This window comes from Clarias gariepinus, chromosome 2 (genome assembly GCF_024256425.1).
Source record: "Clarias gariepinus isolate MV-2021 ecotype Netherlands chromosome 2, CGAR_prim_01v2, whole genome shotgun sequence".
NCBI classification, from domain to species: Eukaryota; Metazoa; Chordata; class Actinopteri; order Siluriformes; family Clariidae; genus Clarias; species Clarias gariepinus.
Window position 1 is genome coordinate 51,255,839 of NC_071101.1, and position 26,564 is coordinate 51,282,402.

At 40.7% G+C, this 26,564-nt stretch overlaps 3 protein-coding genes across 4 annotated transcripts; 2 read left to right on the top strand and 1 right to left on the bottom strand.

Moving 5' to 3' along the window:
• Positions 1 to 421: 421 nt before the first annotated feature.
• Positions 422 to 2,499, bottom strand: fosab (v-fos FBJ murine osteosarcoma viral oncogene homolog Ab). Its single transcript, XM_053491064.1, has 4 exons — positions 2,284 to 2,499; positions 1,810 to 2,049; positions 1,599 to 1,706; positions 422 to 1,486 (listed from the first exon to the last, which is right to left on the bottom strand). Exons 1-4 carry the CDS (start codon positions 2,347 to 2,349, stop codon positions 914 to 916), a joined length of 987 nt encoding a protein of 328 aa, XP_053347039.1. The 5' UTR covers positions 2,350 to 2,499; the 3' UTR covers positions 422 to 913.
• A 5,304-nt stretch (positions 2,500 to 7,803) lies between these two features.
• On the top strand, positions 7,804 to 11,518 carry si:ch211-153j24.3 (protein c-Fos). The gene is made up of 5 exons (XM_053486423.1): positions 7,804 to 8,007; positions 8,369 to 8,617; positions 9,265 to 9,372; positions 9,638 to 9,844; positions 10,700 to 11,518. The coding sequence occupies exons 1-5, from the start codon at positions 7,948 to 7,950 to the stop codon at positions 11,060 to 11,062; spliced, it is 987 nt and encodes a 328-aa protein (XP_053342398.1). The 5' UTR covers positions 7,804 to 7,947; the 3' UTR covers positions 11,063 to 11,518.
• Positions 11,519 to 20,482: 8,964 nt separating this feature from the next.
• jdp2b (Jun dimerization protein 2b) lies at positions 20,483 to 23,738 on the top strand. 2 transcript variants are annotated; one of them, XM_053491241.1, is made up of 4 exons: positions 20,483 to 20,585; positions 21,258 to 21,414; positions 21,703 to 21,807; positions 22,005 to 23,738. In XM_053491241.1, the coding sequence occupies exons 2-4, from the start codon at positions 21,262 to 21,264 to the stop codon at positions 22,188 to 22,190; spliced, it is 444 nt and encodes a 147-aa protein (XP_053347216.1). In that variant the 5' UTR covers positions 20,483 to 20,585; positions 21,258 to 21,261; the 3' UTR covers positions 22,191 to 23,738. The 2 variants fall into 2 exon arrangements, with proteins under 2 accessions (XP_053347216.1, XP_053347215.1); XM_053491240.1 differs by having other exon boundaries at positions 20,495 to 20,585; positions 21,252 to 21,414.
• Positions 23,739 to 26,564: the final 2,826 nt, after the last annotated feature.

A 26,564-nucleotide genomic window follows, 5' to 3' on the forward strand; every position in this document is an offset into this window, starting at 1 on the left:
TTACCACTACATTGTGCAATATTCTTTCTTTTCATTTTACACAACATTTCAAGTGCAATATGTAACTTACTGTCTGCTATATTTAATTCTATTTATTGTTTATTTTCTTTTATTTTTTCTTCATTTTATTTCCCTTTAATTTTTTTCCTTTTTTCCCAGTAAATTCCCAGTAAATTAATCAACTTAATCCACTACATTTGAGTCTAATTTCCCAGGTTCACTTCGGTCAGGAAAGTTTCATAAACATCTGGTTTCATCAGTGATGATCACGGTGTGTGCGCATGTGGTTGAGTGACGTGTGAGCCGGACGTGTTAGCTCAACACCTGACTTCAGCAACGTCGCCTGAGGAAACTCGTTCATGGTTACTCGAGCATGTTTAAACTGCTAGTGAACATGAAACCCAAAACACAAACACTCAGATGTTGTATAATGAATATTTATTATTTGTTGTTATTTTGCAATGAGGTTCAGTTTGCTTTTGCTTCACATTCCAGTATAAAAATAATAACAATAAGTAGAAGAACAAAAAGAATCCGTCTTTGATCTGTAGATGATGTTTTCACAGAAAACTTCATGTAACGTTAGCGTCGTAGTGCGACGGCTAGATAAAGAGAACGCACGAAATATCCACACGAGTCACCTGAATATTGCTGAGACACTTCCTTTAAGCACCATAAAGGCTTTATTTATCTAATAACTATGTATGTATTTTCTACACAATATCTGCATAATTCAACAAAAACAAACATGCTACATGTTTAAGAGGCTCATTTGTACACATTATTAAAACAAACAACAGAACATTAAGTATAATAATAAAGATTGCTTAGTGGAGTCTTTAGCCCTGCATTGTTAAAGTCCTTAAGGTCAGTGTTGATGATGGAGGAGGAGGTTAAGTATTGGCGCCCTCGCTCAGAGCGTGAGCAGAGTGGGTGAGCTGAGCGAGTCGGACGACTGCTCGTTGCCGCTGCCGTCGCGGCGGCGCAGCTGTCCGCAGCTGGAGAATGCATCATTCTCGGGGTATGAGAAGAGAAAGGAAGACGTGTAGGACGTGCAGGTGGGTGTGCAGGTGACCACGGGCGTGCACAGAGGCTCCATGTCCAGGTTGGCCGGTGTGTGAAGTGGCTCCCAGTCCTGAGGGCCGTACAGAGAGCTGGACAGGTCGATGTCCGGCACCGAGCGCGCCGCCGTGTCCGCTTCGGATTTGACGAGGAGGTCGAGCGAGGCCTCCAGGGTGGACTCGAGGTCAGAGAGCTTCACGGAGGTGGTGTTGGTGGTGATCAGAGTACAAGGTCCTGAGGTCACCGTGCTTTCAGACAACGCCGGGGAGACGCAGGGTTCGGCGAAGGACACGTCCATCTGTGAGGGGATCTTGCAGATGGGCCGGTGTGCCGCCAGGATGAACTCGAGACGCTCTTTCTCCTTCAGGAGATTGGCGATGTCATTCTGCAGAGCTGATTTCTCATCCTCTAGCTGGTCGGTTTCCTTTAAAGGGAAGAAAATAAACACCTTTAGATTGATGCACGATTCATAAAAGTGTTTGTTGTAACAAAGGGTGGTATTTAACTAGTTAATTGATTCCTCAATAAATACTTACGGCTTGCAGGGTGTCGGTGAGCTCACGTCTCCTGTTGCGGCACTTAGCGGCTGCCATCTTGTTCCGTTCCCGACGGAGACGCTTCTTTTCCTCCTCCTCTGGAGCAAGCTGTAAAAAAATAGCCAAACACGTCAGTTTCCATGTGGCGCTACGATTACGGTTTGGGTGCGTTATTACACGAACAAACACGCTGCCAATGAGTAATATTCACCTGTTCGAATTTGCCCCTGCGGCCGGTGGCGTTCGGAGCTTGGTGCTTGTTTCCGCTCACAGTCTTCACCATTTTAGCTCTGGAGAAGGTCATGCCGGAGGAGTAGGGGTGCACCCTGGACTCGGACGGAGCCACGGACGAGACCACGGACTGGACCATCCACTGCAGGTCCGGGCTCGTGGAGATGGCGGTGACGGTGGGCACGAAGGACGACCCGGAGACGGCGAGATCCGTAAAATCCTGAAGCACAAAAACAAACACGGAACGCTCTTTAGTGCCATGCAAATAAGTGTGTGGAGAATGCCAATGTTGTGTTTTTATAAAAAGGTACATGCAAGATTTACAAGTCAAATGACAGGAAGACAGCTGCGTCCTTCAGGGTTAAGGACTTTAAAATGATTCTTAAAGAAAAGCCTGTGCATTGGACTAGTGGACCAGAGGTGGTGTGAAGTTTAAACAAGCAGCTCCTCTTACCTGGGCAGTGTCCAGAGGAGACGCCATGCTGCTGTAAGTCAAGTCGGTCCCGATGGTGGAAAACATCGCGTTATGATTAAACCCAAAAGAGGTGAAATCTGTAACTTTCAGTGCTGTGTAATAAATCCAAAGAAGCGCGTAGACTCGGTGAGACTCGGTGAAACTCGCCTCTGCTGTTCCTCTGCTGTTCCTGCTTCTCTCTCCGAAGTGGAAGTGCTGTCTGAGCGGCGCGCGGAGGCTTTATATATACGCCCGATGACGCAGGCGCGCGGTGGGCGTGTCCTTTCTCTGGAACAGAGTTCACCCGAGACGAGGCGCGCGCGCGAGAAATAACACGCGATTCCGAGCCTAATTCACCCGCGCGCGCGTTTTCTGTTAAGGAATAATAAAGCCGATAAAAAATAACACGGAATAACTGCGTGAAACTGCAAACTTTCTGTCGCACCAGGTCTATTTTTAATCCCGTCCTGATATGAATGGCTGACGTTCCAAAGCAGGGGATCCCATGGCGTCATTCACCTTATATGGTAATCGCATCCTGAGTGGGCGGGGCGCTGATGGGAAATCACTCTGTAGACAGCGCGAGACCATTGCGTCAGTGTAATGAGTTTAAACCGTCGCCATGTCAATATGCTAATCCCAGTGTGTGTGTGTGTGTGTGTGAAAACAGAGCAACAATGCGGAAAGGATTTCCCGGATATGTTTAAAAAAATAATAATAATGATAAATGATAATAACAACAATAATAATTCTAATAATAATAAACCATATATAGCAGTGTAATTAACATCCCGTAACCAGGCAACGTCATCATGACGCTAAATATAGTAGAGCAATTAACAAAATTAGAGCAACGCTAAGAATGCGTTCAGGTGTTTATTTTTGTCACAGTGTTATGTCACAAAAGAGACACTGTAACTGTCACATGACGCGCGAGGGATTCCTTATTTTTTTATGATGCAACATGTTATTACCGCTTTATCATCATCATCATCATTATTATTATTATTACTGTGTTTAAAGTGTAATGTGATATATATATAGTATGATAATTAATACAATTAACAGTGTATTTTTACAAGATTATTGTGTAAGTGCAACCTTAATTAGGGTTAAAAATAGCCTTAATGAATAACTTTTAAAAAATAAGTAGAGTTAATTCACCAAAAATTTATTAACACTAATAACGCAGTTTTGGTAATTAGATAATTAAATAATAGCGTTAACTAATTGATAACGCTTTTTTTTTAATAACGCTGATTATGTACTACACACTTTCACTCTAAAACAACTAAGATGTCATAAAAACAATTCAACTACAGCTGTGCACGTCTTTATGTTTTTATGACTGTAATGTTATTGTTATTATTATTTATTTAAGTTTGTTTAATCCGTGCATCCAGGTGCAGTGCGTTATTTTTATAATATTTTTATTACAACACTCTGAGATGAGGTTTAATCAGCTTGTAAACATTTTGATTAAATTGATAAATTGAAACTGTTTATTAAAGCGTTAGTATCACTGCTTTTGAAGTGCAATATATAATCATAATAATCATTATTATTATATATAATCATATATAATCATTATTTTTATTAGATGATGATATATATATATATATATATATATATATATATATATATATATATATATAGTGATAAAACACTGGAGAATAATAAGTAAATAAAGGAAACACACACACAGTGTTGTTGATTAACAGCCTGCCTCAGCGTTTCTATGGCCGCTGCAAGCCTCAGTGTTTTTGTTTAACCTGCCCCGCGTTGCCATGGAGACGCCCCTCCCAGTGACGTCGAAGAGCCTGGCTCTGATTGGCGGACGTCTCCACGTTCCTCTTGGTCTGCGTGCACGGATAGAGCTCACGCGAGCGGCTGCCTGGGAGGACGGTTCAAACCGGTATAATCCGACCGCACGCAGCTGACGTCATCAGTGTGTTCCTTTCGCTTAGCAAGTTAGCGCCGTTAGCTTGTTAGCAGGAACAGGCTGCAAAGTGTCATTACACAGGAGGGTTTAACAAAAAAAAAAACTCTCAGAACACGTCAGTGAGGGAAATTCACGCCGAACATCTCACAGAAAGTGCACTTTAAAGATAAATAAAGCTAAGACGTGACATATGGAGCTAAGCACTGTACAATATAAAAGTGCCACAAGAAATAGTGCAACAAGAACAGCATTTACAATAACATTCGTAGGTTTTTGATATATAGGAGACTAATCATTAACTTTTTGATATATTTGATTTGAGGCGACTTCCTGGTTTTTATCTTTGTTTTGATGTTTGCACACAGTCCTGCTTTATGATAAGATAACTCACTACTGTGATTACGTCCTACATCCAGACTGTATGTTCATATTATTAACAGGATCGGACTGTACACACACACACACACACACACACACACACCAACAGTGTACGTTCCATTCGGTCATTTAACTCCTATACTTGTTGTAATAAGAAAACTACAGTAAGAAGACAAGGACCTGGAATACACTGGATATACAAGTATAACAACACATGCCATTATAGATTCTTCGCAAACTATTCTCGTTAATGGAGAAAAAAAAATTCTATATTGTGTCAGCACTCAGTATTAATTTATCCCTTGTTGTATAAAAGCAGTATCACATCACGGCCGCTAACATCAGCACTGCCCATGGCTTCATGGTAGCCTTCGGTTCCCCAGTGCAAACGCAAATTCTCTCATTGACCCGTTCATCCTGTTTACGAAGTAAATACGCTTCCATAAATCGAAATCTTTCCCACCCGTCTGACAGTTTTGACGCACACTAATCTCAAGCGCTGTCGGACGTATTCTGTCCTGTCCTGTTATGTAAGTGTCAGATCTAATCAGCTCCAATTTCCTCATACATCACGGTGTACTTCTGATAGCACACAAACATTTCATCATGCAATAACATGATAACAATGATGATATCTGACCAGAGCTGGTATCCAGAGATAGGCGCATTACCAAAGGGACTTCTTGTCACCTTGTGGTATGTTATCATCATGCAGTCTAAAAATAATTCTTCTGGGAGAGAACTCTGTTTGGCAGTTATTCAGGAACATGTAGTTTTATAATCTGATCAGAGACACAATACAGAAAGAAAGATTTGTTAGGTGGTTAGGTTAGGTGGTTTTATTGTCTTGAATAGTGAGTAGTTTATTCAAGACAATACGTAAACATACGAAAATTTTATTTTATTTAAACTATAACTGAAAGCATTACTATTAGGTTTATTATTTGTGCTGTGCAAAGTGCGATCCAAACCTTTGATTGGGTTGAGTGTAAGTAGTTTGTTCGGCAGCATGGTTGATTAATGTTTTTAGCACTGTCACCTTGTACCTCCTGGGTCAAGGGTTTGACATTTTCCTCCAGTCTCTGTGAGTGGAGTTAGCACGTTAGGGTAGTGGTGGCTCAAATAGTTAAGGCTCTGGGTTATTGGTCGGAAGGTTGGGGGTTTCGTGCCCCAGCACCACTAAGTTGCCACTTTTGAGCCCTTAAGCAAGGCCTTTTAACCCTATCCGCTCTAGGGGGCGCTGTATCCTGGCCAATCCCAGGCTTTATTTTCATGCTTTCATCAGAAAATCATTTCACTGTGCTGTAACTCACTCCCTCACACATTTATCATCTATACCATGTTATCCTGTAAACAGGGTTGTGGGGGTCCTGGAACCTAATTCAGGAGACTTTATGGCATGAGGCGGGGTACACGCTGGTTGGGTGCCAATTCATCACATAGCAGACACACACACACACACTAAGAATCTGCCTTTAATATGTCTTTGGACTGTGGAAGGTATCCGGAGTACCCGAGGGAAACCCACCAAGCACTGGGAGAACATGAAGACTCCGCACACACACAGACCAGAGTGGGGATTTGAACTCTTGACCCTGGAGGTGTGAGGTGCTAACCACTACGCCACAGTGTTTCCACACAGTGTTTATAAATAACCAAACACAACACTTACATAAGTGTTGCTACGTTGCGACAATGACCATTGTAAAAACACTATATGAATAAAATTAAATGAACTCAACTGTCCATAACTATTACATTTGTTTTTACAACAATAATAATAAAATCAATAGTTTATGTGAAATGTATTTAAACCTATTTTTTGTTATTGTGAGTTGTTGAGAAAAACTTTTTTTAATGCACTTTTCCAAGAATTCCAGAAAGATCTAGAATATGCCCGATGCAGAGCGGAGAGAGGCGGCACTGTTATGGAAGGAGGGGTGGAATGGAAGGATAGAGAGAGAGACAGAGATGGAGAGGGAGGGAGAGGGTGGTATTCAGGGAGGCAGGCATTCTGATGATGATGATGATGATGGAGGGATTTCGGGGCAGGCCTGCACTGACCGACTCTCACACGCCCCAGACACAGGGGCAGGAGGCGGGCCGGGGCTGCCGGGAAACACTTGGCTGGGGCACAAGAAAGAAAACGAGGTTCTGTTTTCACACACACACACACACACACAATGACCTCATGTTTTACTTCAATTTGAAGTCGCCATTGTCTCTGTGGCTTCACACTTCCGCCCACAGCTGCTGCACGAGCAAAGCGGAGGGACCAGAGCTGTCTTATTGATTGATTGATAGATTAATTGATTGACGTGCTTATTTGTGTTATTTTTATTATTAATAAATTTGTCTGTATTAATGACAATTTGCAATTATGTTGTATTTAAAGACTCTAAAAAGTAAAAGAGAGAGAGAGAGAGAAAGAGAGAAGAAAGGAAAAAAAGCGACACGGCGCTTTCTGCCGCAACAGAGCCTCGCCGGAAGCGCCATATATGGTCATAAGAAGACGCGCCTTTTCAATTGGCCGGCGCGCGCCGCGCCTCGTGATTGGCCCATGTGCGTCTTGTTGCTGCAGCGCTTGTGCTTCTCCATCATGCAGTGTGTGTCTGTGTGTACATTATACATCACCAAAAATAAAACGAGTTATATTACATATCATGAGCTCGTTAAAATAAACTCATCATGCATTTGATTAGAATAATTATTACATCAGTGATTATTTATTTATATAAACGTTTAGTGCACATGATTCTGCGTGCAGATGTCACAAACTGTGAGTGTATGAATGGCCCATGCAACCATAAAGCACATGCACGCCACTTCTTAATGATTATTATTATCATTAGTAGTAGTACTGTAAATAAAATGTATGTCATAAATTAAACAAGGATACTGATTCTATCAAGCTATTAATGCATTATTATTGAACACTGCTTGCACGCACACACACACACACACACGAATGCAACTCCAAAAACAGAAAAAGAAAGAAACGATAAGCACAGCGCCATCATGATGTTTGCACACCTCCTTGTGTTTTTCTCTATTTCAGACCCCTGGACACCCTCGTCCGTCCCCCCCGCGCAGGAGAGACAGGATGGTACAGTCCAGTCTCACAGATTTCATTCATAAAATTGTCGCTTCACTACAGACGCGCAGGAGCGCAGGAGCCGTCAGGACTTACATTACCAAAGCTTTTAGAGCATTAAAGAAGAGGGAAACAACAACAACAACAACAACAATAACAATAATACAGAATAAAATAAACTACACAGATTTATTCTCATCACTCGAGGTTTGTGCTGCAGAGTCTTATTTTATTGTTTTATTATAAGAAGATGCCTAAACCCGGGTCCTCGTCTCGCGGCCAGCTGTCTGCCAAGGAGGCGCTCGCGCAGGTACACGTGACGTAAATGATGATGATGATGATGATGGTGATGGTTTGATTTAATTTATGCATTTATATATTGATTGATTGCATTGATTGATAGATAGATAGATAGATTTTGTTACGTCATTAGGCAGATGTGCGTGTGCATCTGGAGACAAAGGACATGAAGGTTGTGTGTTTGTCTTTTATCTGATGCAGGATTAGTGTCACTTATTAGTGAGAATGTAAAAAAAAACATTTATCTCATGTGCACTAAAATATAATGAATGATTAATTATTCATTTATTTATCATTATGCAATTATCTCAAGCTCAGTAATGCAGGATGAACATGCTAACTGTGTGTGTGTGTGTGTGTGTGTGTGTCAGAGCTCCGACGACAGTGCTTTCGTCCCTACGGTCACTGCCATCGCCACGGCGCCCAACCTGAAGTGGATGGTCTTGTCCACTGACATTTCATCTGTCGGTCCCTGCAGCGGAGACAAGCATAAGAAGACACATCCACCTCCGAAGAAAGCACACACGCATCAGAAGAAGACACACACCCCTCAGCTGAAGAGGGAACCCGAGGGGGGACCAGGGGTCTCGGTGGGCCGGAGGAAAGCGCAGAAAGAGCAGGTAAACCAGGTTTATTCAGGTGTGGAGACAATACTCACAGTATTATACAACATCCCATAATACTCAAAACGCCCCACACCGCTTCCTCATCAAACTACTCAGAGATTCCCATGAGATTCCCGTGCTGGGCTGCTGTAAGAGATTAAACATTTGATTCAGGACAGTGGTAGAATGTCGCTCACGCAGAATGATCACTAAGAACATCAGGTTCCTAAAATATTCAGGAAAAAACTCCAGAAAAGGTTCTGCTAATCTAGAACTGTTAGCCGGGGGGCGACAGATACACCAGGTGATAACAGTGTCTTAGATAAATATATAAACATGTTTATCAACACTTGGACAGACAGAATTTTTAGACACACAGGTGTACCTGAGTGCAAACAGACAGATGTATAGAAATAGAGGAGGACAGGTGTACCGACTGACAGACAGGTGTGCAGAATGACAGACAGGTATAGGCAGACAGATATAACTATTAAAAAAAAAAAAAATTATTTGCCCTCTGACCCTTCTCTGAAACCAAATGGTTGTGTTCTAACGTTCCTGGCAGAACCTATAAGAAGAATAATATAATAACCCCCTTACAGGTTCCACATTCATTCACAGTCTAACCCCTCAGAGGATTCTTTTCTTTTGTTCACACACAGCTGTCTCCAGAGGAGGAGGAGAGGAGGAGACTCCGGAGAGAGAGAAACAAACTCGCAGCCGCGAAGTGCAGAAACCGCCGACGCCAACTGACCGACAGTCTGCAGGCCGTGAGTCTGTCCATACATCTGCATGTCTGTCTCTCTGTCTGAACATCTGTCTGCCTGAACATCTGTCTGTCTGGTAATGTGTTTGTCCATCCCTTAGTCTGTATATCCGTCTGTCCCCTTCATGCAATCCCTGTGTGTCAGTGTGTATGTTCTATCATTGTGTGGTTGTGTGTAAGCTTTAGTGGTGTATAACGTGGTTGCTCATAGATTTTGACTCTGTGTGTGTGTGTGTGTGTGTGTGTGTGTGTGTGTGTGTGATGTACAGGAGACAGACAGTCTGGAGGAAGAGAAAGCTGCTCTAGAGGCTGAAATCAGCGGTCTGATGAAGGAGAAAGAGCAGCTGGAGCTTCTGCTCATGTCCCACAAACCGCACTGCAAAATCTCCACTGAGATGGAGGGGGAGGAGAAAAACGAGGAAGAAGAGAAAGAGGAAAAGGATGTCTCTGATGAGACCTCACAGAAAAAGTCTCCGGTTGGTATCTAGCTTGATGTTTTATACAGTAAATCTACACGCAGTTATAAACCTACACGTGACATGAATGAACTGCAAGAGAGGAGATATTAGGGGAGGGGCTATATAATAAGGGGAGGGGTTATAGGATGAAGAGGAGGGATATAATAAAGGGGATTAGTTATGGAACGAGCGGAGGAGTTATATGATGGGAAGCAGTTATAGGATATGGGGAGGAGTTATTTACATTTAGGCATTTGGCAGACGCTCTTATCCAGAGCAACTTACATTTTTATCTCATTACACATCTGAGCAGTTGAGGGCTCAAGGGCCCAACAGTGGCAACTTGGTGGTTGTGGGGTGGTTGTGGGGTCTGAACCGTAGTCCAATGCCTTAAAAACTGAGCTACCCCTGGCCCAAGTTATATGATAGGAGGGGCAATATAATGAGAGGATGAGTTATATAAGGAGTGGTAGTGTTATATAACAGTTTGAGGAGTTATATAGTGAGAGAAGGGGTTGGAAATGATAAAGATATAAATAGTGAATGTTTATTTTTTTAATCAAAGAAACAAGTTTCATTTAAAATTGGTTTGAAACTGAAAAAAAATCAGTTGCAGTGATTATTTACCTTTAAATGTCATTCAGTTCTTTTGGAAATACCCAGAAATCTGTTTAACGAGAAGATGAAAGTTCACCTTACTGTAAAAAAAAAAAAAAACCCACACAAAGCAATCAGAAAGTGCATGGATGACTAATCAACCTAAATAACCCCCAATCTGAACTCTGATTGAAACTTTTAGTTCCCACCAATGGATAACCCTGGCTGTAACGCTATGTCAGTTCTCCTACAGCGCTGTTCTGTCTTTTATTTCAGACCTCGTCTGTGACTCTAGAAAAGATGGCCCCGTCCCTTGTTCCTCTCCACCCGGAGCCCGTGATCTCAGGAGACTCAGACGTGCTGCTGTGCTCCAGCGCGGAGCTAGAGCCCTACATCGACATTAAGGACGTGGCCATGGAGGAGCTTGGATCCAAAATACAGTACGATGATGACGACATGGACCTGCTGGTGCCTGACATTGACCTGAGCACCTCTCTGGGCCTGAGCGAATGGGAGACGCTCTACATGAGCATGGGAGGAAGTCTAGAGCCACTAACGTTCGATTTCACTCAGGCTGAGGAGTGCGACAGCGGGAAAACGAAACCCGCAGCCGAAAACTCCACGCTGCTGACATTATGAAGATCTGAGCTGAAGAAGAGGAGAGCTTTATATACAGCATGAGAAAAGATTAATTTATTTCTTTAATCCCATTCACTCCACCTAGTCCACCCAAACACCATAGCATCATCCCCACCCAAAATGTATTAATCGCCATTCGAATACCACAGATCACAACAAAAATATCTTCACCCAGAATACCATAATCTCAATCCAAAATGCCATAATCTCCAAAGACCCACGAAAAATACCCTAATCTCCAAACCCTTCAACAAACTTCCATAGATTCCCTCAAATCACTCTAATCTTCACACAAAATATGCCAATGTCCATTAAAAACACCCTAATCTCAATCCAAAACCAGATCCTATCCCAAAATACTGTAATCTCCCAAAAAACATCCATCATATCTCCACCATAATGTCCAAATCTAACCCAAAAATACCTTATTGTCAATCCATAACATCATTTCCATTAGAATACATTTACATTTAGGCATTTGGCAGACGCTCTTATCCAGAGCGACTTACATTTTTATCTCATTATACATCTGAGCAATTGAGGGTTAAGGGCCTTGCTCAAGGGCCCAACAGTGGCAACTTGGTGGTTGTGGGGTTTGAACCTGGGATCTTCCGAACCGTAGTCCAATGCCTTAACCACTGAGCTACCCCTGGCCCCCTGGTGAATACCACACACCCCACCTAAAATACAATAATCTCAATCTTAAATTCTCTAATCTCCACCTGAAACATCCTTATATTCACCCAAATACCCAAAAGCACATTAATCCCCAGCCGAATCACCTTATCTGAACCTAAAAACTACCCCGATCTCCAACAACTAAACCTCCTAAACATCCACCCAAATATCCAATAGCTAAACCAAACTTTTTCTTGCGTAATCTACACATATAATACAATCAATAACAATTACAGTTTCTGCGCCCTTTTGATCTCTATTACCCTGATCTCATCCCAAAATCACCTCAACCTCACCCTCGTGCCCTAATTCTTACCCCAGAGCCAACCAAAATACCACCATCTTCACTTTTTTTTAAAGAGAGGTGGGGGCTCAGCACTTACGGTGTCTGAAATCGTGTCATGGCGTCTTGCCTCTTTTACACCTTTTATTAAACGAGTCTATAATTATTAAACTGTCAGTAGCTGAACCTCTGACTTTGTTTTTCTAAAAAAAAGAGAGAGAAATATATAATAGACAGAATGGATAGAATTATTAATACACAAACACTTGAACAGTGATGAGTCGCTGCATGGCTGTCTTGATGTGATGCACTTTTGAAAACTTTACTGTGGAGGCTGTTGAACTCTGAAACAACGTTTTGTCCGTGTAAGGTGAATAATATCTAAGAACTATTTAAAGAAGAAGAAGAAGGCAGAAAAAAAAGAGAACGCAGTTTATATAGTCACGGTTACTGACGGTGTAGCAGTTCTGACGGTGAAGAAGGTTCTACTGAGGTAAGTTTTGTAAGAGCGTTACTTCCAGGTTGTGATGTTTGATATCTATCGTATATATGAGGTTCGTTTATGCACTTTTTGTACTACGTCACTTTCCATCCACGTTGCTGTCGATCTCGTGCTTTAACATACATCAATCAGGGCTGATGATACACCCATAAAATTAGGTATTGTCAGAAAGTTTTAAATGTTCAGTATAACATCAGAAATATCTCGTTCCTGGCCTGCATGATTAACCACCCAGTAATCCTTTAGTAAAAGTCGTAATGGGCTTTTGTTGGAGAATGAAGAGCACAACATCACAACACGCCATAACGTTGCTAATCCATGCGTAAATGTTCTTTTTCACAGTGTTATGAATATTGTGATGAAAATCTTTACTGTCAAGAAGTTGTACCTGAATGTGTTGTGTTTGTAATATAACTATGGTGTTGTTCTCACGTGCCATAACTCAGTACACTTTTCTTTCTTTTTTTATTTTGGGTTAAGTTTTATATTTTTATTACCTCAGATTATATTATACCATGTTTGCAAATGTGCAAATAAATAAATAAAAGAAGAAGAAATAAGAAGAATCGTGGCAATGACTTTAATTCAACATTAGCATCTTAGCATCTCCAGACCCTTCTCACAACAACCAGCAGCAACTATATTTTGTTTATTTATTTATTTTTAAAGAAATCTTATGCACTCGAATTTGTTGCCTGAATTTCTATTTTAACGTGTGTGTGTGTTGAGTATACACACGTTATAATGTATTATTTTCTACGCAGACACACACACACACACACACACAGACTCCATTTGCAGCCTCAGTGAGAGCCACAAGCTAAACGAAACCTCTCTGTGCGCATGCGTGCGTGATGGGCAGGGGGGCGTGCGTGCGTCTGACGTAAAAGCTTTGCGTCACATAGCATACGCGCTACGCTCCGTTGTGTTTTTTTTTTCCTTCTTTCCAACTTCCGTGGCCATATATAGAAGCAAAGGGCTGTTTTGTCGCCATGGTGACCCGGGGATGCGGGGGGCGGGGAGGTGACAGTTTCTCTTCCGGGAAAGGAATCTGGCTTTGTGCATTTTCTTCTTGTTTACACAGAAACATCTAGTTTTATCTGGTTTAAAAATAATAATAATAATAATATTGCAAATATCACTAAAGAAACGAGAAAGTAAAATGTTTTTCTGTACAAACTTGAAAATGAAAACAGCACCTTATTTAATGAATTGTTCCAAAATGCTAAAGAGTCAAATTACAGATTTAGCAGAAATCTTAAAATCAAGAATCTGTTACAGAAAGCATCCGAAAGTGTGTGTTTTTTATATAAACATAATCAAAAATACTTAGTCCAGCACCAGGAAGTGAAATCATACACAAGCTCATGCAAACAAGCAAGCTTACACTGCTTTCAGATGTGTCACTCACCTTAAGTGTGTGTGTGTGTGTGTGTGTGTAGTGATGAAGTTTGCACAACTTAAAAATGTACGGATTTGTTAAGGCGTCATTCTTAAACCGTTACAATCGTGTCAATTACCCCAAACAAGAGGAGTAGAGTGATCTAACAATCTGGAAGAATCAATGATGAGGTATAATAATAATAATAATAATAATAATAATAAATCATATTTTTAGACCGACATGTTCACCAGTTAGCCATAACATTACCAATTACCCCAACAAAGCGTTAACACATTTACACTGATTAATCTATATAAATAAAATAAATGTTTTGTGTGTTTTGTGGCTCTTTCATGGATATCTTAACGTTTCATACACTAGAGGTTCAGAAGAATTTCTTGTCTGTGTATCTGTCTGTATGTCTGTCTGTCTAGACGTTACTGAATCTCCTGCAGTCCTTAGATCTCTACCTGAAGTTTAATCTGCACCATCAGTGAATCTAAATGTGGAGTAAAAGTGATGTTATGAACAGTTATGTGTGGGATTTAATAATCTACTGTAAAATAATCTACTAATGCGCTACTGTCTCAATGTAAACAAACACCTGCACCAATAGATATTAATTAGAAAAGATAAAGTGAATATTTTGACTGGGATTAGTTCATATTTTCACTTTGGCTGAAATAACAGCGCTGAAGTGGTATAAGTGAATTTTAACACGCTGGAGTGGTTTTAAGACAAAACTTCATCTTTATCCTTTGATCTACTTTTTCCATTTCTCATCTGTGATTCACTCTCCGATTACCGAACAGGGAGTGTATTTGTCTGAGCACCAAAGAAGGACAACTTAGTGTAAACAAGGCGTAAGATACTCAACCTTACAGAATGGGATTTCTTTGTATTAATAAGTTAGACAGAGAGTTCTGCTGTACAGAGAGACACACAGACATGGACGTGGGCTTCAACCTCAAATAATAATCATAATAATAATAATATCACTGATTACATTAAAGATCAGCAATACTGGACTTAATGTTTTGTGTTAGCACGGTAATTTGTCAGTAGGATTTCTCACAGTTTGTGATTTAACATCAGCCCTGTTTCTGAACTGACTCTCTCACGTGTCAATCAGACGACGCTAAGTCATATCCTTCCATGTTCAGTGCTATCTAATCATCACGTAGCGTATGGTGGTTCACACTGCTTCCATAAACCACCACTCTGAAAAAAAAGTCTCCAAAGTACAGTGTGATAGAGTAACACATGTTATGTTTAGAGAGTTAGTGTGGGTCATGATTATACAGGAAGTCTGTGGATTCATTATTATTCTTAATTACACTGACTTGTGAGACGTGCTGTACTGTGTGCTTATGTTATTGTCGTGTCGATGGATAGTGCAGTCATGGATAATAGTTTTATGCATTACAATAAATTTGATGTTATTGTAAACATATCTAGGAATTAAATTAATGTGGTTCACTGTAAAAAGAGCATAGTTTTGATCTAACACACACACACACACACACACAAGTAAAGCTGGTGGATTTCTTTTAATTGCAGATATATTTAGATTTTGCCCTAAGACAACAAACAATCATTCGTGATTCACATATTCTACTAAAACTGACGTGCGTTTCAGGACTTCACACACATTTACTGATCTGATTCCACACGCCCACTTTATCCTCCAGCAGGGTGTGTTGAGGATCTGAATCAAGAGCGCAGTGTTCTGGGTTGTTTCTCAATCCTGTCCTGCACAATCAAACAATGACACACGCATCAGGTTAGCCTGTTATTTGTGTATGTGTGTGTGTGTGTGTGTGTGTGTGTGTGTAAGAGTGGACTTTTAGAACTGGACAAAAAAAAAAAAAATCAAACAAACACTCTGACTTGCATCATTGTGTGAGAGAGGACAAGGGCAGAGTTGAGTGCGTGCACACACACACACACACACACACTGCCACCAACTGACCACATACAGAATCATTACCTCATTTTATTTTCTGTGCATCTCCATTTTCAGGCGAAACCGCTCTCATGAGTTAATTGATGGTAATAACCCGACTGATGATGTCATTATAATTTGACTTCTTTTTGTTCACTCGCCTTCTCTGCCTAATGTATTCCCAGCCAGGTTCCACCTCTCACCCTTCTCATACACCAGCTAACCCACCAGGATCTCGGAGGAATTCTTCTACAGACACAACCTCATAGACCCCCGTGATTGGCTAGTGCCACTGTGATTGACAAGGACTAGAAAATAAGCCCCTCCCTCTCAGAGTGCACAGCCAGGTTTGTTCTCATGAACTTGATTTGCACGAATTCCCAAATGTCAGATAACACCATCAGACACATAGCCAGACGTGTTATTATTATAGCGTACAAACTAATAGCCACGTGAGGGAACGGAAAAACACTTGCGCTCACACACACACACACACAGACACAGTGTTCAAAAATTAATCACAGAGTTCAAAATTGAATCTTCATGTTCCAACAGGTTCCACTGTCTGTAAAGTTCTAATAATACTGCAGAGGAAACGTTATTCATCCGTCTGTCCTTTCTCACTCTCAGCGTCACACATCTGCACTCTTAGAACCCTTAAAGGTTCTCCAGTGGTCGCCCATACCTCAGAGGATTAAACCCTGTGAAACCCTGTGAACACAACATCAGGGGATTAATAACTGTTTTCCTCTTCTTAGGAACCAAATGGTACGAAGATAGCTAAGGAGGTTCTAAGGAGCAAGAACAAGATAAGGAGCAATGGTTATGTAGGTCACCCTACATGTGTACACACACTCTTGGAGAAGGGAAGGGTGCATCTATTATTTTTTAATGCATTGGTGGAAAAAAAAAAGGGTTCTGTGTTTCTGTTTAGAACCTTTTTGGAGGTTTAGAGTTCCATCCAGTAAACCTTCTAATATATGGCTGTTTAAAGATATTGTACAATATAATAGTATACCTTACTACTATAGGTACTTATATTAGCAATACAGCTTTCAAATGGTATCTCATTTCTACAAATTGTGTGTGAGTGTGTGTGATAGAGAGAGAGAGAGAGATTGTGAGAGATAGATAGAGAGAGAGAAAGAGTAGAAGAGTTATTATTCACAGAAGTTCCTGTTTAATCAGCAGTATTTTTAAGCTACAGTTCTATTACGAGAGCTGAGCGGAAAATTCCAGAAATTACATTAATCTCACTGACTCAAATGTCTGCTCGAGTTATTTTCGAGACAAATGAAGAGGAAGTCATCTGAATATTTTGTGTGCGTGTATGTGTGGGGCTTCAGATGGTTTAATTCATTCTATTCTTGGTTGACTAGCTTAACTACAGAGATGCAGGTACACCTCGCGTGTACTGGGTTGGACCGCTTTTGGCTTCAGGACTACGTGTTAATTCTTCATGCCATTAATTCAACACAGTGCTGGAAACATTCTTTAGAGATTTGCTCCATATTGCCATGTTGTCATCACGCAGTCGCTGCAGATTTGTCGGCTGAGCGTCTATTATGCGGCCACCCCATTCCACCCCGTCTCAAAGCCGCTCTATTGGAGTGAGATCGGGTGTCTGTGAAGGCCGTGTGAGTACAGTGACCTCACTGTCATGTTCAAGAAACCAGTGTGAGATGATTTTAGCTTTGTGACGTGGCACGTTAGCCTGTGCTCAGAAAGGGATGGACACGGTCAGGAACAACACTCAAGTACGCTGTGCTGTTTAAACCATGCTCAATTGGTACTAAGCGGCCCAAAGTGTACCAAGAAACAGTATCTCCCCCATACCATTACACCGCCACCAGCAGAATGAAACGCTGATACGCTGCAGAATAGATCTGTGCTTTCATGTCGTTTACGCCAAATGTCGCTCAGAAATAGAGACCAGGTGATGTGTTTCCAATCTTCTAATGTCTGATTTTTGTGAGCCCATGTATTTATAGTCTCAGAAATACTATGCCACGCTCAAAGTCACCTTAAGTCATTCTGATGCACAGTCAGATTATCTTGACAGCATCTACATGCCTAAATGCATTAAGTTTATAAGCCATGTGATTGCCATGTGATTAGATATTTGTGTTAACAAGCAGTTAAACAGTTGTACCTAACGAAGGGGCCAGTGAGTACAGTATTTACTGCATATATTTTTCCTTATGATTCTTTACAAACACTTTATGTCAGTGTAATATGAAGTAACATATCTCAACAGCACAGAGTTTTGTGGTAATGATGTTATACTTTCACTTGCACTTTGCTTTAACTATAGCTGTAGTTTCAGAGAGATGTGTGTTAAATTTACCTTCATGTTTATTTAGGTACTTTTACACGTACACTATGGGTTTACACATAAAAATATTTCCAGTGTTGACATGTTTTGGCAAAACAAAACAAACTAACAGTTGTGTAACTTTTAGTGGTTTCAACTTTTAGCACATTTAACTTTGATTAGCTGCTTAGGACATCTGGGAACTTTTTGGCTTACAGTAAATATTTATGAACATGATCATTTTTCTGGGGTACACTACTTGTTCATGGTAAACTAGAGCAAAGTGAAGGAAAAAAATATGCTTCAGAAACTATTGTCATAGTGATGGTTTCCTTCCTTACGTTTACTTACTTTTTACTTGAACTGCCGCTTCAGATTCAGAGTGAAAGTTGCTGTTATCTTTACCTCACTATCTTTGTTCCTGTTATCTTGCTGTTATCTTTGACACTTTGGGAATGGAAACCTTCAATGGGCAACCTCAATATTTTAACAAAATTGTTATGTAACTTTGCCCACAGAAGTTCAATATTACAGTATGTGTTAGGATTGATTGAGTTATAGTATATATGTGAAATATTTGTTTTCAACATCAGCTTCAGTTTCAGAGTGAGGTATTGCTGTTAACGTTACCACTGAGTATATCCAGGGACTTTTAGGTTAATGGTTAATTTTCAACATAGCCTAATTTTGGGGGGAAAAAAGGTTGTTTTTGAGTAACGTTCGTTGAACAAAAATAAGAAGGTAACATGAACAATACCTCACTCTGAAACTGATGTTGAAATTAAAGGAAAGATCAATCATCAATATGACCTGTATTTCTCATTATACTATTTATAGATCAAAAGTGTGCTAACCTAAAAAACTATATGTATATATTTTTTATTTTAATCAATTCCCACACATATTATTGAACTTTTGTGCATGAAAAAAAGTTACCTCAGTGTATGTCCAGGGACATTTGGGTTAATAGCTTGATTTTTTATTGATTTAACAAGAGATTTTAATTCAATAAAAGATACACAAAAATCCTTTTTTTTTTTTTGCCAAATTAGGCAATTTTAAAAATCAAACTATTAACCCAAAAGTCACTGGATATACACTGAGGTAAAATTAACAGCAATACCTCATTCTGAAACTATCCTAAATATCCTCTGGACTGTCCTAACACATAATACTGAATATCTTTTGGTAAAAAAACATTACCTTGGTACATATCCAGGGACTTTTTGGGGCAATGGTTTAATTTTCAACATAGCCTAATTTGGAAAAAAAAAAAAAAATCAATGTGTAAATATTTTTTTAATTCTGGCCTGTACAGTAGTTAGCAGTTAGTAGTTTAGCCATGCTAGTCTGGTCAGAAATAGATTTTGATTAATATTGTGATTTTGGACATACAGAATCGTTTAAAATTGTGTTATCATGTCTAATAATGTGCAAGTTTAAAGAAAATGTTCACACAGAGTGATACTCCACTTTCTCTTCAGTTGAACAGTGGATTCAGTTTCAGGTTGACATGTTACCTCAGCCAGTGTGACACTTGGGTACTTTTCCTTTAACACTTATGGTTTCTTACATGTTACATCATATATGTATGAGAAGGAGCTGTGAAACTTATCATATTACTATTCAAAGTATATATGCAAGACTTTATTTATAATAATAATACTAATACTAATAATAATTGTTGGTGTTAGTGGTGATGGTGGTTGTTTTTTTTGTTTGTTTGTTTGTTTTTTTAATTAAAATCTGGAAGGGAAAAAAACAACAAACCTGGCATGTTTATTTAGCATTCTGACAGGATGTCTGACACATCCGGGTATTTTCCTCTTCCATAAATAAGTCTACAGTTTTATAATATACAGTTTTCTGTGTGGAGAAAAAACAAGCAATTTTATCATCAAAACATTCTGTTTGTGCTTTTAAAATGACTGTGAAAAAAATCCTAACGTCAAAAATTCCTCAAATAAGAATCATTTCCTTTAATCAGAGATGTTGTTTGTAGTTTGTTGTTTGTTGTTGTTGACATTCCTGAGGCGGGAAACCCGCGTGGGCAGCGCGCGAGACCTGAAGGGCTTTCCTCTGTCGCGAGCTCAAAACAGAAACCGAGCTCGCGGAAGGAATGTTGCTATGTCTCTGTTTGGTTGCTAAGGGGCGGAGACTTTGAAGGCGCTCGAGTGTTTTGTTGCTAGGAGGGGCGTGGCTTAGCGCTGTGTTATCGGCTGCGCCCGCGAGAGAGTGTCTTGTTTGGTTGCTAAGGGGCGGAGTCGGTGCTCGGTTTGTTTGAGTTGACGTCACGGGGCAGACACTTCCGCATTCCGCGTGCTCGTATTTAAGCGCGCTGATGCAACCCGAGCGCGCTCAGAGAGACAAGTAGTCGCGAGTGCCGAGAGCTCGTGCGCGGAGAACGACCAAGCGAGGTGAGTTAATTAACAAGTGATTAACAGGTGATTAACAAGTGATTAACAGGTGATTAACAGGTGATTAACAGGTGGTTTAAGACAACTAGACAGTCATTCTGAGGGGGAAGGAGGCAGAGTGTCTGCTGTAGGGGCTGTTCGCATAGCACACAGGGGGGTGTTTTATTCTGCACTAGTTGGACATGCACGTGATGCAGCAGTTCAGTAATAAACATGTGTGTGTGTGTGTGTGTGTGTGTACAGAATTGCCTTTGTACACCAGAGGATTGTGGAACTTTGTTGTGTTTGAGTTTGCTTCATCGAGCCTGTGTGTAAAGTTTCAGAGGCAGACACAGATGTTGTAGTGATGTCATAAAGTTTATGCAAATCAGCGCTTTGCACACACTGGAAGCTGTGTGTGTGTGTGTGTGTGTGTGTGTGTGTTTTAATCGTGTTCATGACATCAACCTGCATTTAAATCTAGAAACACACACACACACACACTTAGGTGTACAGGTGTGATAGATAGATAGATAGATAGATAGAGAGAGAGAGACAGTGATGTGTGTGTGTGTGTGTGAGAGAGAGACATAATGAAACAGAAACACACTCTCCTAGTGATGTAACTCTCTTGTCTTCCTCAACCGCTTTAATGAAATGATTTTATAACTCCCTCTCTTTTTTCAGTGATAGAGTGATGATGCCGACCTTGTCCCCCTTCGCGGGTTTTCCCGCCTCCACGCTGAGCGAGCAGCTCAAACTGGCTGAGATGTTCAGCCTGCAGGCCACCATGACCCCCAGCGAGATCACACACATGGGCAAGAGACCACTCAGCCTTCTGCAGAGCGAGGTATATACAATACACACACACACACACACACACACAAACATATATATATATATATATATATATATATATATATATATATACATATATACACACACACACACACACACACACACACACACACACACGACATTTTGCTATACAGACGTGTCTCAGTGAAACTCTGCAGTGTTTTGATCAGTGCTCGTTTTTTTATATAACACCACCATCTAGTGGCCAAAGTGTAAAACTACATGCACAAAGCATACATCTCATGATGAACACTTACATTTCCTGTGCTTTTCAACTCAGATGGCTGATGAGGAGGAGAGGAGGAAGAGGAGGAGGGAGAAGAATAAAGTCGCTGCTGCACGTTGTCGCAACAAAAAGAAAGAGCGAACTGATTTCCTCCAGAAGGTGAGTTTGCGCTGTTTGTTGTTAATCTAATACCGAATCTGCTGAGTTCTGCGTTCTGGTTGGACAGAAGGCAACCATTCATTTTCTGTTTCACGATTGCGCCCTCTAGTGTTTACTCTGTGCTACTTCACATTAAAGCAATTCATTTCACTAGAATAAAGGGACAAATGTCTCACTCTGCTGTGTGTGTGTCGCAGGAGTCGGAGCGATTGGAGGTAGTAAATGCTGATCTAAAGTCTCAGATTGAGGAACTGAAGCAGGAACGTCAGCGTCTCGTCCACATGCTCAACCTCCACCGACCCACGTGCATCGTACGCAGGGACAGCGTCCAGACCCCAGAGAGCGAGACGAACCCCCTGCTGAAGCAGATCTCGGCATCGTGAGATGCTCCGGGAGACCTGCAGGAGGAAGCAGTGGAGATTTCACCCTCAAAAAGGAGGTCACTTCCTGGGTTTGTGGAATTTCTAAAGACTAAAAGACACACTGGGGACAAGGGAAAAAAATAAACAAAACGAAACAAGGGGTGTCATGAAAAGTGGAACGTTGCCAAAATAGCATGAAGTCTCGATTATGAGCAGGAACGAGTCTGAGACTCTGAGATGGACTTGTGGATATTTTGGGATTTTTTTTTCAACATCAAAGAAATCAGACACCTTCCTGTTTGTGTTTATTTCTCATAGACCAAAGCACTGAGGATTTGGACTTTTTCCAAAGCTGCCTTTATAGAAAAAAGTTTTTCTACCCCTTTATATTTCTGTCATTTTTGTTTAGAAAAACAGGAAGTCACACTTTGCTGCTCACTGAGACAGAAACGAGACATTTGCAGGATGCTTAAGAAAACAGCTTTCCTTTCCAAAAACGGATGCACTTCCTGATTTTTGTGGATTTCCTGATTGTTTCCTGATTCGTTCCTCAAGATGAGACGCTCCTGAGACGGAGACGAGACACACGTATACGGATGTGATTTAAAAAATTCTTTTTTTCTCCCCATCTCGCTTCTTGATTTTCTGTTTTAGTTTCTTCATTTTTTTTCAAGTCATGTATTGACTTCCTGTTAGTATTCTGGGAAACAGGAAGTGACAGAAGTAGCCGTACGTCTGCCTAGAAGCTCTTACTCCAAAGATCACACAAAATCTACATATTGCACTGTTCGTCGTGTATTGTTGTGGTACACGTTTCATAACATTATCACTAGGTCTTTTCAGTACTGTGGTACTATTTAGCTAGTGTGCTAGCATTAGCATCGTAGCACGTCTGATTCGGGACGTAACCTGTGGACAAACTAAGCATGTTCAGATCAACTCTTTTGACTTCGCATTAGTGTGCGAATCTTTGAGCAGCCACCAGATGGCGGTGTTGCTCATATCGTATGTTTGCTGAATATTTAGTTTCTTGAGGATTTACCATCAGATTATAATATTTTGCAAAATTTGGAATGGCTTTATTTAAACAAAGCTAAATAAATATTTATTTATAAACAAAAAAAGTTAAACACAGTGACAACTTAATAATGTAATTAATGTTGATAATGATGTAACTTTATCGCCCCCTGCTGCCATGAAAGCGTATGGCACACTCATCGAAGCAGTTTTCATCTCCAGACTTGACATTAACGACTGTATCGCTGCTGTGTCTTCCATTAATTCAGCAGAACGAAGGATCAGGCATCTCTGATGCTCATCCCCAGTGTGTTATCGTAATAACTGTGTTATATACATCTATGTTTGTGTGTTTGTACTTGAGGTATCCTGTATTTAGTGTACGGAATGCTATATGAAACACTTGTTACAGTCACTTGATGTGACGAGTCTCCTGTAATGTTATATTATAGTTTTTGTACCTACCGAGATCTGCTGTGCGGAGTCTCTTCGGGCCGTGTGATGCACAGTAAGGCCTTTTTATATAAAATAAATGAAAGTATGGAAACATAACGGATGTGTGTGTGTGTGTGTGTGCAATTGCTTTATATAGATGTTAAGAGTTTTACACTCCTACATTTCTAGGATAAAAGTTGACAGCAGGATGATTTTTAAAGTGCATAGGGCGATACACTCTGCTCCGATTCAGACAAACCCTGCAGGACTGATGGGAAACGGCTTCATACTGCAGATGGATAATGACCCAAAACATACAGTTAAAGCTACCCAAGGAAAAGAAATGGGATATTCTTCACTGGCGGAGTCAGTCATCCGATCTCAATCCGACAGACCATGCTCCTCACCTGGTGAGGACAAAACTGAAGGCACAAGCAAGCTGCAGTAAAGGCCTGGCAAAGCATCCCCAGGGAGGAAACTCAGCATTTGGTCACGTGCATGGGTTGTGAATGGGTTCATTTTGGTTTATACACGTTCACATTTCATACAAACGTCCATCGTTTCTTCTGATTGTGTAAAGGCTGCATTACTAATAAGATTTCATTGAATTAAACTTCAGGAAAATTTACTTCAGGAAACTTTAAAGAAAATCCTTATGGTTGTAATTGTTAGGTTGTTCCAATATTTATGAGCCCCACCAAAATGTGTGTGTGTGTGTGTGTGCGTGAGAGAGGAAATGGCTGTAATTCCTGAATAATTAATACCACAAACAGAAAGAATCATCCAGATCATCAGACTTGACCTCAGACGTGATAATAAAGTACTGATTAAACTCGAATTAAAATCTCAGTAATGTGATTTAGCGTTAGCGTTAGATGTTCATACTAGCGGAAGCGCAGTGGTTTTATATATATATATATATATATACCATTAAACAAAACACGATAGGAAACAGGGCAGGTTTTAACATAGATTTGGACGTGAAGTTAGTTATTTTACCTTAAATTCAGCCGTAGAACTTAACATTAAAACTAACACAGCTAGCTAACGCTCTCACTAACGCTAGCTAGCATGTTTCCCTTTGGTTACAGTATATACAGCAGGGGCACATAAGTATGGCACATGACTATGGTCGAGAAGGTCCCAGAAGGTCACTACCACCAGTTTACCCCTGTTGGGCCCCTGAGCGAGGCCCTCAAGCCTCAACTGCTTAGGTGTATAATGAGAGAAAAATATGAGTCGCTCTAGACAAGTGTTTCTGCCAAATGTCCTAATGTAATTACTGTAACTGAATGATAACAACATGACACAAGAAACCACAATAACGTTTATTTAACATAAAAACAATTAAACATGCACCTCCAAGGTCGAGGGTTCGATCCTCGCGTCGGGTCTGTGTTTGCGTGTTCCTTCCATGCTTGGTGGGTTTCATCCAAATACAGGAACCATGCACAACACAACGTTAGAAGTGTGTAGGACACAGCATCAGGTTGTAGTGTGTAGAACCTAAAAGTAATACAGCGGAGGGATGAACAGGGTTTAAGCCGGAAGCGGCCGAACCTGTACAGGTGTGTATCGGCGCCGCGATGATGTCGCTGAAACCCGCACAGGCAAAAATCATCTTCGTCTGCTTCATGCTCAAATAATATTTGATAATATTTTCGGTTTAATCATCCCTAATTTGTCTGCTCGCTGCCGCCATTTGGATCGCACATGTGACCTTCTGTTCATCAGCGCTGATTCTCAGAAAAAGTGTGTGTCGTGGGCGGCTGCCGTGTGTGTGTGTGTGTGTGTCTGTGTGTGTGTGCATGTCTGATGCCACCTTGAGAACACTCTGCTTCTAACAACACCATCAGGGAAAAAAATAAAAACAAACAGCAAGAAAGAAGTGATGAGACAAAAATGATCAGAACGTTTTCTATAAGTCTGTCCTGATTAGCTGAGGCGCTAGCGTCCTACATTAGCGCTGTGCACTATAGCATGCGGCTACATGCTACAGTTAAAAAACTAAAAAAAAAAGAACATTTGTTTTTGTGATGTTCAGAACTTCTGAAGTTTCCAACGGTAAAAAGTTTCGAGCTCGTGCTAGTCGTCTTTGCGGCTGATGCTAAGTTTAAAAGGGTCGTTTCTGTCACTCTGAAAGTGTTTTTTTCCGACACATCAGAGGAAAATGTTGACCTTCTGGATAATTTTGTCTTCTCCCCGCTTCCACCGTATCTTTCCATTGTGTGTGTATAATCTGCTAGCTGGCTAAACTGCTAGCCTCCGTCACCAACTAGCGCCAATTCACAATGTCCAGCTTGTGTTCTGCACTTTTGTAGGAAGTGAACCATTCCAATATAAACATTCCAGGTCGTTGGGAAACGTGCAGCGTTCCTCAGCACTGGTGCTTTCGGGTTTCCGCTGTGTTTTTTGCAGTGTGTGTTTGCGTGTGTGTGTTTCTGGAGAAATCCTCGTTTAAGATGTTTTGTTAATGAACTGAGCGAGGCCTTGTTTTCCTCTGAAATCAAGATGAGGTTGATTATGAGTAAAGACCTGAAACCGCAGGCGCATGAATGGTGAGTTCTGGTGTATTAGGTTTACTGGATCTCCTCCTCCTACACACACACACACACACACACAAACACACACACACCAGGCTGATTTCCATTCCGAGTGCAGGATCAGGTTCGAATGAAACTTGCTCCACCTTTTTACTCCGCTATAATTTGAAATTATTTTTATTTTACAATTTTTATTATTATTATTATTATTATTTTTTTAAATGATCCGTTTCTAGATTACGAAGCTTAGGAAGGTTGCCAGGTCACTGTGAGTCTGTGAGTGTGTGGGAGTGTGAAAGTGCATCTGGTGCTCATTCACAGGAACTGAGATATTTATCATGCTGTGATGTTACTGTAATTAATATGATCTTTATTAGGAATTAATCAACAGAATGCTCTT

Bases quoted from the DNA above. Each gene is read 5' to 3' on its own strand.
- fosab (XM_053491064.1), bottom strand. From the start codon at position 2,349: ATGTTTTCCACCATCGGGACCGACTTGACTTACAGCAGCATGGCGTCT. The intron at 2,050-2,283 runs GTAAGAGGAGCT...TTTGTGCTTCAG, and splicing joins CTCCTCTGGACACTGCCCAG to GATTTTACGGATCTCGCCGT. The intron at 1,707-1,809 runs GTGAATATTACT...ATTTTTTTACAG, and splicing joins GCAGGGGCAAATTCGAACAG to CTTGCTCCAGAGGAGGAGGA.
- si:ch211-153j24.3 (XM_053486423.1), top strand. From the start codon at position 7,948: ATGCCTAAACCCGGGTCCTCGTCTCGCGGCCAGCTGTCTGCCAAGGAG. The intron at 8,008-8,368 runs GTACACGTGACG...TGTGTGTGTCAG, and splicing joins CCAAGGAGGCGCTCGCGCAG to AGCTCCGACGACAGTGCTTT. The intron at 9,845-10,699 runs GTTGGTATCTAG...CTTTTATTTCAG, and splicing joins CCTCACAGAAAAAGTCTCCG to ACCTCGTCTGTGACTCTAGA.
- jdp2b (XM_053491241.1), top strand. From the start codon at position 21,262: ATGATGCCGACCTTGTCCCCCTTCGCGGGTTTTCCCGCCTCCACGCTG. The intron at 21,415-21,702 runs GTATATACAATA...TTTTCAACTCAG, and splicing joins TCAGCCTTCTGCAGAGCGAG to ATGGCTGATGAGGAGGAGAG. The intron at 21,808-22,004 runs GTGAGTTTGCGC...TGTGTGTCGCAG, and splicing joins GAACTGATTTCCTCCAGAAG to GAGTCGGAGCGATTGGAGGT.